Source organism: Lepisma saccharinum, chromosome 23, assembly GCF_977018435.1.
Source record: "Lepisma saccharinum chromosome 23, izLepSacc3.1, whole genome shotgun sequence".
Lineage (NCBI taxonomy): Eukaryota > Metazoa > Arthropoda > Insecta > Zygentoma > Lepismatidae > Lepisma > Lepisma saccharinum.
This window is the reverse complement of record NC_139251.1, coordinates 8,425,212-8,440,002: the sequence shown is the minus strand read 5'-3', so window position 1 is coordinate 8,440,002 and position 14,791 is coordinate 8,425,212. Positions and strand designations below refer to the sequence as shown.

The 14,791-nt window shown below is 35.5% G+C and overlaps 1 protein-coding gene across 2 annotated transcripts in view; it reads right to left on the bottom strand.

The window, feature by feature from the left end:
• Window positions 1–14,791, bottom strand: part of LOC146005179 (uncharacterized) — a 204,409-nt gene that overhangs the window by 113,802 nt on the left and 75,816 nt on the right. For both annotated transcript variants that reach the window (XM_083144214.1, XM_083144215.1), the window contains exon 9: window positions 10,515–10,630. In XM_083144214.1, coding sequence (XP_083000340.1) covers window positions 10,515–10,630 — 116 coding nt within the window. The remainder of the gene's footprint in view (window positions 1–10,514; window positions 10,631–14,791) is intronic.

Genomic DNA, 14,791 nt, shown 5'->3' with positions numbered 1-14,791 from the left:
GAACACTCATCAAATTTAGAAAAATCTGTAACATAATCATATGGATATACACCCTTCCGCCTAATTAAGTTCAGGTCCTGATTTGGAAACATGGTACATGTGATTTTGAATTGATCATCAGATAATTGAGTAGCCAGTGTAGCCAGGCTAGCCGATAAAATTCTGTAGGAATCAAGAAATCTTAAGTGAATAGGAACACCATTAACTTTAATTATTTTGCTAATAGCTATATATTTTTCATCATTTTCAGCTCAAATATTTAAATTCTGCTTGTCAAACCCCTCGTACCTGATCAAATGATGAAAATCATAATTGGATGCACCATGGCAAAATATGGGGACAAATTTTGGTCTCTGGATCTTAATATTACAGCTATTACACAGGGCCATTAAGAATTTACCATCTGTATGAGAATGGTGTTTCACCTTGATATTTATATCTGAAAATTCAGAATCACATACCGGGCATTTTTCTGCATTGTTGAAATCTTCAATCTGTTTCTCTGTTAAAGGCAACATGGGTTTTGATTTTAATAAGATATTAGATGCTATGTCATGGCACTCATTTTCTATTCTATGTGCAAATTTTTTGATAGCATCTGCTCCTGTGTATAAATCTTGTTTACTAACAACCCCATCCTGTACAACCACATAACAAAAACTGGAGGGTTCATGTAACTGGTATGGTGTAATTGAAGGTTCATCAGGATCTGGGCTACAGAATGCAAGAGGTTTGAGATTTGATTCAAAATCACAGACTATATATGCTGGGTGTTCCAACAAGGCTTCAAACTTTTTGAATTTTGCATTTTCACTTGGCATTGGCATCACCATATGAACAGGTTTATAGTTGCCACAGTATTTTAAATGTTCAATTAACTTGTTTTTAGCAATTTCTGCATTCACTTCCCGAACCCCATTCACCATTTTTCTACCATCAAATACAGTTAAACATCTTCGGCACAACTTAAATATTCTATTAGATTTGCCTTGTTGTTTTCTGACTAAAGCTTCAAGACTGTGTATCAGAGTGTAATGATATGTGCCATCCCCTTCAATTAAGAGCAGATCAATCGGAACAGCAGAATCATCATCAAGTGTACTGATTCTGAGAGGTGCTATCAAGCAATTGCCACGACCAGTGGAACAAATAAATACATTAATAGATAATTGTTTACCATTGATATCCCGGGCCTTTTTTTCAAATTTATCAATATTCTGAACAGACATTGGATATTCTAAACCCTCCATTGCTTCATCAAAATCATGTTCATGCTGTTTATAATAACTTATTCTCTCTGGATTCCTTAAAACTGGATACAAAGCAGCTAAAATACACCACAAAAAGCATTTCTGGTCGGTATTTTCTATGTTAACCACGGCTCTTTTGTTTTTAATATTGGCAGGTAATGGCAGATATGTGGAACCTTGTAATGGGTTGAATTCAGAAATATTAATATAAAACTTGTGTGGAGAACCGCATAGGCTCCATCCAGACTCTTTTGCTGCAAATTCAGAGTGTTTAATATTCAATTGATCTATCAAACTGCTTATTATTTTGTCTAAATTTGTATTTGAATATACCGGTACAGTTTCTGTTATGTGGGGCTGTGTAAATTTTGTGCCATTTGGTTTCTTATATTGTGTAAACAATTTGAGGGACAGCTTATAAGAGCCATTTTGTGCATTTAGAATTGCCTGCACATCAGGATTTACACTGTTCAAAAAATTCTTAATACCACATCTTGGCTCTGATACAAAACAGTGATCTCTTAATTGGCCATTAAAACTGCTATGGATAAGTGATGCATAGCGTGGCTGTTTTGCTGCTCTAGCATTAACAGGTGCTTCATGCTTTCTTTTCAGACCAGATGTAGATGGTTGTGAGGGCAATGTTGATGACTGTACAGAACAAGAGCCCACATGTCTATTGAAATATGCCTTGCTAAATATTTTATGGCATTTAGGACATATTTTAGTGGGAGTTCTGCATTTGTCTGGGTCACAATTCTTTTGGTGTCTGGCCCAATTGGGGCTAGATATATTCTTATTACACTGATTCCAATATTTTTGATTTGGCATTTTTGTTGTTGGTTTATTATATAAGATTTCCTGGGGTTCAATTCAAAATTTTGTACTTAATATATATATATATATATATTTATAAGTTTTGTTCAGCTGTGTGCTTTGTATATTTCTTGTGTATATTTAATATGTTAATATTATTAATTTTTATCCTCGGTTTATTATATAAAATTTTTTGGGTTTTAAATCAAAACTCTATGCCTATTATGACAGGTTGTAAAGCTAATAGCCCACAAGTGGAAAAAGAGAATAAATATTGATCTACACTGACCTAGCACAAATACCTGCACAGACATGCATGTCTAGAATGGCAATAACCTAGCACTGAGTGTTATGTATTGATTTTTGTATAACAGGCTGGGACAGATATAAGCCTGACTCTAAATATAAGTGGATTACAACAAACAAGCTGGATGTAACAAATATCAGATTTTTTTATACAAAATATAAGCCCTTTTGTTCAATATATCTGAAATTGAATAATAAGAAATGTTATATATTAAACCAAACAGGCCTGTAGTATGAAAAGCACTGTAACAACACATCTGTACTCCTCAGCCACTCTCACAATACTGGCTGATATGCAATGCAAAATCTCTTTATATACCCTAAGCCGGTCCGAGAAGAAAAAAACGGGAAATTCCCGAGGGCTTTTTTACGGGAAATTCCCGAGGGGTCATAATTTTTCACGGGAATTTCCCGAGAGTTTTTATTAAAATTATCTGTAAATTCCATAATACAATCCCTGCAGACACCATATGTAGTGTTATTCTTATAGGGGAAAAATCATATGTTTATGATGTAAGAAATGAGAGAGTTACAGAGCAATTCTAGAAAATCTCTGCATATTACATTGTTTTAATATTAGATAAACAAATTGAACCTGGTATCCAATTGAACTTAAACCGGAAGTAAATATGTATAGGTGGTGTAGGTTTTATGAGGATCTTGGCTTAATTTCAAGTGTATCCAAAACAAAATCAAAAAAAGGCATATTTTTAACAAGCTTATGGACAAAAATCTGGCTGATGCAACTTTTGTAAGTATGGACAAATCAATCTGAGGGGGCTCATCATTTGTACACTGTAGCTTCTGGAAATTCCCGAGGGCATTTTTACAAAAATCTTGGATTAGACAGAGTACCACACTTGAGCAAAAAACTCATATGGGCATGTTGAGCTTGTTTTAAGTGTGGCCAATTCTGCCTGAGGGGGGCTCATCATTTGTTGAGTTTATAATAGCACCAATCCCACTACTCGAGATTGTGTGTTCAGCCATCATAGAAATGGTCTTGTAAGTTGAGTATTAAATCGTTGTTATTTTGTATCCTCGTGTTAATCTTTATATTATGAAGTACCTACGTGTTTGAATCAATCAACCTCTAAGTACATACATGACAGAGATATATACATGGTGACGAGAATTTAGTTAGAAATCGAGGATAAGCATGTTTTACTTCTAAGCTTCGAGTTATAGTATAAATGTATAATGGCTTTAGTAGCTGGTTTTGATAAATATGATCCCCAAGATGGATCGATAATAGCGTATTTGGAGCGCTTTGATAATTATTGTCAAACACAAGCTATTACAGAGGAGAAGAAAGTTCCTAGATTAATAGGAATTGGAAATAAGCCATATGAAGTTCTACGTGAATTATTTACACCTACATTGCCTCGTGATTAATCCTATCAGGATATTGAACAAAGATTAAAATCTTATTATAGTCCATCAAGTAACTATATAGTGCAAAGGTTGATGCTTAGAAAATGTGTACAAGAAGAAAACGAACAAATAGAAGATTTTGTACAAGGGTGATATGCGTTTCCAACTCAGTTTCTAATCTGAAACAGGGTAGCTGGAAATTTCAAAATACTGGACCAAATGGATCCAATCTTAGGTTTAGTCAAAATCAGACAGATAATGAGGGAAGTAAAAATGATCGGGAAAGAAAGCAACAATATTTCAAGCAGTTAAGATACTCTAAGAAGTTCGGTCACGGTGTTACCCAGTGTTTCAAATTACAGCACAATAAAGAAAGTAATAGTACTAAACCTTATAGCAAGTACAAGGCTAACGCTGTGCAGGCTATTGAACCTGTTTCTTTGGATGATATGGACAGTGAGGTGTTAGGTGTAAATGAATTAAGGGTTGGAATGATCACTATCGAAGTAAATGGAGAAAATAGTTCTATGCATTATGGATCTGTTGCATATAGTTTGTCTCACTGTAATGAAAGTTCAGTTTTGTCGCAATCATATCTTAAATCTGACCATTCATCATTGCCTATGAAAATAGGTTATTGTGGTAAAGCTACTAGTAAGTTAGTTTCTTCATCTGAATATGTAATTGCTCTCAATGTTAATGAGACTGTGTTGAACTTTAAAATAGATACAGGTTCACAAGTTTCAATTGCAAGTAAAACATTTTGTGACAGTCAACTACATGGTTTGCAATATCTGGAAGCCGACTGTGTTTTACGATGTGCTAGCAGTATCACTTTGCCGTTAGTAGGAAGGTTGCTGTAAGAGTTTATTATGAATATATAGATAAAACACTAGACTTATATGTAGTCGCATGTCATTTAAAATATCCACTCATGGGAAGACAATGGATTAAGCATTTATTGCTTGAATGTCACATTAATCTATCTCAACTCAGGCCATCATTGGAAGTGTATCAAGACACGACTCATATTTCGTCTGTGTTATCATCTGACAAATTGAAATGTGTACAAGGGCAAACTTTGGTTAAGTTGAAGGATATGACTAATACTTCGTCTGTGTTAACAGCTGACAAGTTGAAAATTGTGCAAGGGAAAAACCTTGATTAAATCACAGATGGTTAAATGTGAAAATCTGATTGCATCTTGTGATGTGCAAAGATTAATAAAATTTATTAGGCACGAATATTAAGAGTTATTCGATAATGATTTGTCGCAGCTAATTAAGCATTTTACTGCCACGATTCCAATGAGACAAGGCATTTTTAGGAAATTTTATAATGTTCTCTATGGTTTACGTGACAAAGTTAAGTCTGAATTAGACAAATTGATTGAGCAAAACATTCTAGAAAAGATTGATTGAAGTGATTGGGCAGGTCACATGGTCGTTGTGTGTAAGAATGATGGTAATTTGAGGCTTTGCTGTGATTTGAAGAACACTGTGAATAAATATGTTGAAAACGTAACTTATCCATTGCCCAGGATAGACGAAGTGTTTCCAGAAGTTAATGGAAGCAATATATTTGTTACCTTGGATCTCAGAAGTGCTTACCTTCAAATAAAACTTGATGAACAAGCGAAACAGTTACTCGTAATGAATACCCCATGGGGATTGGTACAACATACTAGATTGCAATTTGGTGTACGGATCGCATCACAAATATTTCAAAGAACTATTGAAGGCATACTACAGAGATTAGATTTTGTCATTCCATACCAAGATGACTTACTTATTGTTAGCAAGGGTTTAGAACAAGCAGTTACCAGAACACTTGAAGTTTTAAACCCTTTGAATGAGTACAATGTTAAGGTAAATTGGAGCAAGTGCCCATTCTTCAAAAACAAAATTGTTTATTGAGGATATAATTTAAGTAAATAAGGAATCCATACTTCTGAAAAGAAACTGCATGCATTGATGGAATGTCCAAGTTCTTGCAACACTAAACAATTAAAGGCTTTCCTTGGAGGTATTAATTTTTACAGAAGATGTGTGCCTAATCTGGCAGTTATCTTGTCAGATCTTTACAATTTATTGAAGAAAAATGTGTGATGGCAATGGACAAATGATTGTCAGCGGCAATTCGAAGCAGCTAAACGGCTTTGCAAAATACCAAGCTCCTTGTTCCATACGACCAGGATGAAGAAGTTATGATACAGTGTGATGCATCTCAAAATGGATTAGGTGTGCAATTATGCCATAAAGTACAAGAGGAATTGCGTACGATTGAATGTATTTCATGTACGTTAAATAAGCATGAGGTTAAGTATCCTATGCATGAAAAAGAAGCTTTAGGTATCATATATGCAGTGAGGAAATTCCAAAAATATATGTACAAGGTAGATCGTTTGAATGCCAACAAAACAATTACTAGCTATGGAGAAAACAATTCCTATCATGGCATCGCCACTTATTCAAAGGTGGTGTTTATTTTTGGCTTCATTCACATATAAACTAATATGTACTAAAAAGGTTGAACTTGCAGACATGTTATCAAGATTGCCACTTCCTGACGTACATGATGATTATCCTAGGCAAGAAGAATTTGTGTACCAGGTTACGCTTACGCCGAATGCAAAGCAGGTGATTTTGACGTATTGTAAATGAGATGAAATTCTTAAGTTAACGAAATCTTATTGCAAGAATGGATGGCCACAAGATGTGAAAGGGTTCAAAGGAGATGAACTGAAGGAACTGTTGGCGTACAAGAGACGACAGGCAGAATTAAGCATCACGGATGAGTTACTGTATTGGGGTCAGAGACTGGTTGTTCCCAAAGGAGTGTGAAATTACATTATTCAGAGAGCCCATGAAGATCATTGTGGTATTGTAAAAATGAAAGTAATGCTCGGAGAGAGATATCGGTGGCCAGGAATAGATAAGGCTATTGAAGAGTATGTAAATAAATGTGAAGTTTGTGCGGCTGTCAAGCCAAATACAAGTGCTACGAACTATAGCATGGACTGAATGCAGACATCTATGGGAAAGGATGCATATGGATTTTTTGTGTATAGAAGCATTACTTATATTATAATAGTAGATGCCTACAGCAAATGGGTAGATTGTGACAGAGTTTTATCTACTTCATTTAAAGAAGTAAAGCATTATCTAATCAAAAATTTTGCTATTTTCGGGATACCAAAGTGTATTGTGGTGGATAATGGTCCCCCATTCTCATCTTCAGAATTTAAAACATTCTGTGATGAACGTCACGTCAATTTGTACCATGCTCCTGCGTACCATCCTGAAAGCAATGGTCAGGTCGAGCATTATGTGCAGACAGTGAAAACAAAGCTAGACTGTGCTGTACGGGAGCAATTGAATAAGAATTCTCATGTCAACGTTGAAGAATTATTGCAGAGAGTATTGGTGGCTTTGAGAAGCGAATATGACACATCAGGTGACAAAATGCCACAGTAAATGATATTTTCCTACATTCTCAGGAATAAATTTGATATCCAAATGGAAGAAATAAAAGACGAAAACTGTGAAAGAGATAAAGCAGATGAAAAGGTGAACCAAAGAGGCAATTTTGTATGGGTTATGCCACCATTTAAGGACAAGAGGAATGCTACGAGACATGTCAAGGGAAGAATTATAGCATGAAAAAGCAAAGTTACATGGCTGGTGAATGTTGAAGGTAGAAACCGGGTCGTGCGTGAAGATCAGTTGAAGTGGATACAAGACAAGATAGATATCTTAGTGGAAGTCAGAAGATGGAGGAGGATAATGATGAACGAGTACATGTGCCAGATACAGATCAAGGTGGAGCATCAGTTTTCAACGATGAAGACTTATTGATCGTTGGAAGAAATGAAAAGGATAACAGTGGTACAGTGCAAGCTGAAGTTTCAATGCCATGTGACCAGCCGTCTACATCATATTCGGATAATTCCTTCAGCCTACGGCAGCAGCAACATCAACAGCAGCAGCAGTCCAGAAGGTCCTCTCGACAAAGAAAACCACCAGATAGACTGAGTTATAAGTAAATCGAATAAGCAAGAGGGGGAATGTCAAGTGTGCATAATATCTGAATCCATATGCAATTGTTTGTAAAGTTGTGTGAGATTGTGTGTTCAGCCATCTTAGAAATGGTCTTGCAAGTTGAGTATTAAATCGTTGTTATTTTGTATCCTCGTTTTAATCTATATATTATGAAGTACCTACATGTGTGAATCAATTAACCTCTGTGTGTGCATACACAACAATGACTTGACATGCAGTTTTATGAACAACAGTAGGGATCAGACCAAAATATGCCAACTCACAAACCCACAGGTGTTACAACCCCAGGAGTAAAACCTGCCCCATATTCATCACCTCCCGCAACCTCCAGATTCCTACCACTGCTGGTGAGTTCACCCTTCACCCGAAGGGCACCTGTCACTCCTCCAATCTTAACTGTACCCTCATCTGCCAAATCTGTGGTAACTTCTACCTTGGTGAAACCTCCACTCCCTTGAACCTCGCAATCAATAATCATCATTCTTCCAACCAAAACTCTGACCTCACTGTCGTCACCCACAAACAACAATGCTTTTAACAACTGTTTCAATGTGATTATTTTCCTGTAGTTTACGGTTATTACAAGCATAAGAAAACAGTTTTTCTTTGTGACGTCTCAGGAGAACACACGCTCCTATGATGCTTCATCAGACATTTATTTTCATTTTGACTAAAGATATAGTTATAACAATGGTTAGTAATTTTTTAAACAAAAAGAATCCTATATATAATGGATGTTGTCAATGTCACATTGTTGTAATATAGCAACTTAACTGTGAAGAAAGCAGTGTTTAATTTTTATTTCAGATTTTTTTAAAATTATGAATACCAAATATCATCAGGTAATTCAAATTAATCATTGTTTTCACAAAGTCTCTTGATGTTCTATGTTACATTAAATTTTAAAGATGGTGGCTTACTCCATTTGTGAAAAAGAAAACTCCATACTGGAACTATGTTATCATTTTCATTATTTAATTTATTCCAGTGTTCTTCTGCAATGAACGAAGCTTCCCAGACATTCAACTCTGTGTTTCCCGTTAATCTTTTTAAAACCCTTCTCTTTTTAATCAAATGCTTCTCTTTGATGATATGAGTTGACAAACCTGTTCTTCGGTTTAGATTTATAATGTTCAAATCGTGTTTGTGCCATCTTATTGCCATTTTCCTTGCTGTTTGTCCCACATAATCCTTTGAACATGAACAACTTATATTATATATTCCTGTGGTTTCCACATCTGGTAGAGAGTTTCTCATTTTGAATTCATTAAATGTACATTCCAAACTTCTTGGTAATTTAAAAACAATTTTGAAATTAAAACTTCTAAATTTTTTTGCAATTTTATGTGAGAATCCCTTGTGGAATGGAATGCACACAAATTTCTTTTCAACAGATTTTTCATCTTTGTCTGTATTTCTCTTTTCCTTTAGTTTTCTTGCGACTTGTTTTTTGATTTGGTTTATTCTGTTACTGTGAAAGCCATTTTCTTTTGCTATATTAAAAAGCCTTTCTTCTTCATTTTTGATATCCTCGTTATTAGAACATAGTCTTTGTGCTCTCAGGAAAAAAAATTAAAATATGGTATCCATTGTTATACGCGAATGTTCTGAATTGGCATGGATGTATTTTTCCCCCACTAATTTTTTCCTATGGACTGAAGTTTGAGTTGTTGAGTCAGTTGTCTTAATTTTCAGATCAAGGAAATAAATTACATTGTTATCCATGGGTTCGCAAGTGAATTTTATGCGCAGTGTGGTTCATTTTACAATTTAAATACGTCCATGATGGTGTTCTCATTTTTAGCTATAATTAGCACATCATCTACATATCTGATGTAGAGTTTGGTATCCGCACCTATCACATTAACAATTGGAGATTCTATGTAATGAAGGAAAATGTTTCATAATTGGGATTCATAATTTAAAAAAAAAAATCTGAAATAAAAATAAAACAGACTGCTTTTTTCACAGTTAAGTTGCTATATTACAACAATGTAACATTGACAACATCCATTACATAACGGATTCTTTTTGTTTAAAAAATTACTAACTACTGTTATAACTATATCTTTAGTCAAAATGAAAATAAATGTCTGATGAAGGGAGTGTGTGTTCTCCTGAAACGTCACAAAGAAAAACTGTTTTCTTATGCTTGTAATAACCGTAAACTACAGGAAAATAATTCTATAATGCAAGCAATGCATACATACAAGAAAAACTATGTTTCAATGTGGCCATTATGCACTAATTACCCCCTCCACAGACACCTCTTCCTGCAGGCATTGGAAAAGGGCCTACATATCAGGCATGCATGCCACTATAATTACAACCCCTCCTTTCCTGCCCTCCTGAACTTCACCCACCACCTATTATGCAGTAAGCAATGGCAAAAGCATGTTCTCATCAATGCCTGTTATCTATCTCTTCTTTCTGGCTATGCTGAAGTACCAACACTTCAATAGTCTGTCCTGCTTCTAATGTGAACATGTGTCAAGATCACAAAATATATTAATAAATTCTTATGTGTGGTGTTTACTGTCTCGTACCTCACATTTTTTTTGTATTTGTGTGTGTAGTGCATTGAAAAATATGGAAGGCATATGCTAACTTTCATTTCTGGTTCAAAACCAAAGATACAATGAAAACTAAGTTAACGAAGCCATTATGAAACTTATTTTTTTAGAAGCAATTAACAAATTATTCTTACATTTCTCTGATGTCATCTAATATTGCACATGTATTAGACAAGCTTTTTTGAAGTTCTTTGTCTTCATACTCTTGTTTCAGGGAATCAATAGCAATGTTAAACTTAGCCTCTTTGTCCTGGAAAACCAAGGAAAATATAATTACAAAAAAACATGGTTCATCACATTATGAAGAATGCAAACATAATTATTTCACTCACTGATTTATCCAAACACCTCAAAGTACTCAACAGCCCCAAGAATTTCCTCAACACAACTCTAAAATAAAAATAAAAATTCACAAAGGTCCAAATTTATAGTAATTTTGGCTCTAAAGATACCATTACACCACTCTATACATGAACTTACATCCCATAAATGAAAAATTCTGGATGAACCCCTGATTTCACTCATTGCAAAATCAATGGAAGGGAATGCAAAAACATACTACTGAAGTCAAATATATCTGAATAAATACCTAGAAGAACTCTTGGTTAAGAACAAACTCAACCTTAAAGCAGCTACGAGAGCTGTACCGAAAGTAATGCAAAAGTGGTCATAACCTCTTTAACTGATGTAGATCATTCAAATTGCACATGTATTTGGAGTGACACTTCCTCTATACAAACCAGCTACTCAACATAGTCTCCATTTAAAGCGATGCATCTGCGCCATCGTTGAACCCAACACTAGAATCGTCTTTGAAAGAAGTCTGGTGTGCACTGTCCGACATCCTCACAAGGCTACAGAATTTGTACGGAGATGACATCATCAAGAGCAATGTGCACAGGTGGATGAAGAAGTTTACAGCAGGGGAAAGAAGCATTGAAAACAAACCGTGCAGTGGGAGACCATCAACTGTGACCACTGACACGAATCATCAGCGAGTGAATGAGTTGATTGCACGTCACTCTCGCTGATTTCCTGGAATGCGGCCGTACCATCAACAGTGAGCGGTACATTGAGACACTCCATAAGCTTAGAGAAGCCATTAGGAGGAACAGACCGCACAAGAATCTGAAAGCGATCCACATTCACCATGACAATGCGCGACTACACACCTCTTTGGCAACAAATCAGGTGATCGGCAAAATGGACTGGTCCGTGGTCCCCCATCCAACATACTGCCAGATCTGGCACCCTCAGATTTCTACTTGTTTGGTCCCATGAAGGACAGTCTTCGGGGACAACAATTCGATGACACAGATGAGGTGAAAGTGGCTATGAAGAAGTGGATGTCGGACAGTGCACATCAGACTTTTTTAAAACAGAATTCTAGAGTTGGGTTCAACGATGGTGCAAATGCATTGCTTTAAATGGAGACTATGTTGAGTAGCTGGTTTGTATGGAGGAAGAGTCACTCCAACTACATGTGCAATTTGAACGATCTAAATCAGTTAATAAAGAGGATATGACCACTTTTGCATTACTTACGGTACGACCCACGTAGTAGTTGGAATAAATGTTCATATTAGTTCCTGTATTTTGCAATATGGAATTTCCTTGCTTATTCTTATGTGTATGTAATGCAATTGGAAAAATGAGCAATCTTTTGATCAACTACGTCAATCTCGACAGTGTCTTGTTTGTTTATCACATTTTCAAGTGTTGTGGGTCAGATTCTTGGTTTAACCTAATTTGTTTTCGCAAGTATAAAAGAAGAACATGATGTCAATTTATTACTAAAACAGTATGTTCTTTGATTTTCTATAAGTGTGTTAAACACAATGAAGCTACAGAGTTAAAAAGGTGTTCATATATTTGGAAAATTTTTGTATGTGAAAGTTTTTCTAAGTTACAAATTCCACATGCTTTACCAGAGATTAATTTTAGTTGTTTTAAATGATTTCTCCATTCCATTTACAATTGTATAGATAAGAATTTTTCATAAGCAATATATTGAAAACAATGAAATACTTTCCAATAGAAACCAATTTGTTACAATTGACCAATCGGTTCCGGTCTAAAAACTCATATTGGCTATCAGAATTAATTGGAAAAAATTCCAGCTGGCCAAGTCCTAATTATAAGTATTAAATCTTCATTAAAATTAAAATTAAATTAAACATTAAAATTATTCAAGTTTATTAAATGTAACTCAAAAGTAAATAAGATAATATTTAGTTGATATTGATAACGAGGGTCAGTATTTATATTTTGTGCCTAACAATGAAAAAACAGGAATTTGGCATTGAAAACTGCTTTATTGTTTTTTGAAGTATTCTCCTTTATGGTCAATACACTATTGCATTCGTTCGAACCATTTGTCAAAGCAGTTTTTCCAATCTTCTTGAGACACCTCCATAATATGTTTTTTGAACGCATCAACGGCATCTTCCACCGACGAAAATCGTTGTCCACGCAATTTATTCTTGACATTCGGGAACAAGAAGAAGTCATTGGGTGCCAAATCAGGACTGTATGGCGGATGACCCATCAATTCGATTTTTTGACTGTTCATAAAGTCGGTTGTTAGATGAGATGTGTGACAGCTGGCATTGTCTTGATGAAGAATGATCCGACGGTGTTTGTTTGTTTTCCGTATTTGACCGAAGACCTCTGGCAAACAAATTGTTGTGTATCATTCAGAGTTGACTGTTCTACGTTCCTCTAAAGGCATAGTTGCCACATGACCAGTTTTCCCGAAAAAAAACAAAAAAACAGGCGACCATTTGTTTCGATATGCTTCGAGCGCAAACAACTTTTGTTGGATTGGGTTCATCTTGAAACACCCATACAGTCGACTGCTGTTTACGTTCCGGCTCATATGCATATATCCATGATTCATCACCTGTTACAATCTTATATACGTCTTTTGAAGCACCATGATTGTATTTATTGAGCATTTGTTTGCACCAATTGACGCAAGCGTCTTTTTGAGTTTTTGTCAAATTGTGTGTGATCCAACGAGAACATACCTATCTCACAGCTTAATGATCATGTAATATTTTATATATGCTGGTGGAACTAATGCCTATGGTTGCTTCAATCTCACAGTATGTCACATGACGATCTTGCAGTATTAGGTTTTGCACAGCATCAATGTTTTCTTGAACAACAACTGATTTTGGACGACCTTCGCGAATCTTGTCGGTGAGCGAATGGCAGCCACGATTAAATTCATTATACCAGCATTTCACAGTGGCAAAGGATGGGGCTTCATCACCAAATGTGGAAGTAAGTTGATCGATGCACTCTTGTCTTGATAATCCACGTCGAAAATCCTATGAAAATGTTCACGAGTTAATTCCATTTTATTGTTGTTGCGCAATCTCCAAGGCAACATAAACAACACAAATGAAACTATTGACAAAACATTTCAAGTACGTTGTGGTCAATAATGCCAGACGATTCCGTGCAAACGTCAAATCGCGCCTAACTTCAATCAGTGTTGCCAAGGCTCAAAATATAAATAGTGACCCTCGTAATGCATAAATATAAAATGTACAGATACTGGCATTCTATTGATACGATATAAAATTGCAAATCTTACAGGAAGAATGTGAATAGTTCATCCGCTTCTTTATATAATGTACTGAAAAAATGATCTGGTGTTATGCAACTTTTTTGCTATTCCACATATTCACCTTGAAGTTAAGCACAATCTTATCTCAAGTTCTCTTACAAAATAAAATACATTATTTTTTGTCTGCTCTGCAAAAAACGGTTTTTGTGGTTGCCATCACATCTAACTCCTTGGAAAATTCTGTTTTTCAGTGTCCTTTTAAGGTTAAGAGATGGGGTTATAATCAGGCAGATAAATATCTTCTGAGTAGGATGAATGATCTATGCACTGAAACCCCAAATCCTTCAAATTAGCCAGCATCGTACCAGCCTTGCAAAAACAAAACACCTTTCTGCAGCTTTCCTTTGTGCATTTCTTTCAGTATCTCCTTTAATTTGTCTAGCAAGCTGCAATGGTAGTCTGCTGTATTTGTTTGGCCCTTCTGAATTTAGTCTATCAATAAAATACCTCCCTTATCCCAAAAAATTACTGTTACGTTATTCTATTGAACTCCATGTGATTTGGCTATTTTTGTACTATCTGTTTCATCTTTATGTGTATACTGCTTATGTTCATATTTTCTTTGATCCCCTCTCCTCAAAAATTACAAATAGCATCATAAATGGAGCAAATATTAGTACATAATTCTGAGGGGCGCCGTGGAGTAGTTGGTTTTAGAGTGACAGATTTGTAGTAAAATCGCAGGGCAGTCGTACATTTGATTCCCACCACTAGGAAAGTGATTTCACCTGAAGATGAGTGAAGAGGATCTCTCCCAAAACACAGTGTTAGAAT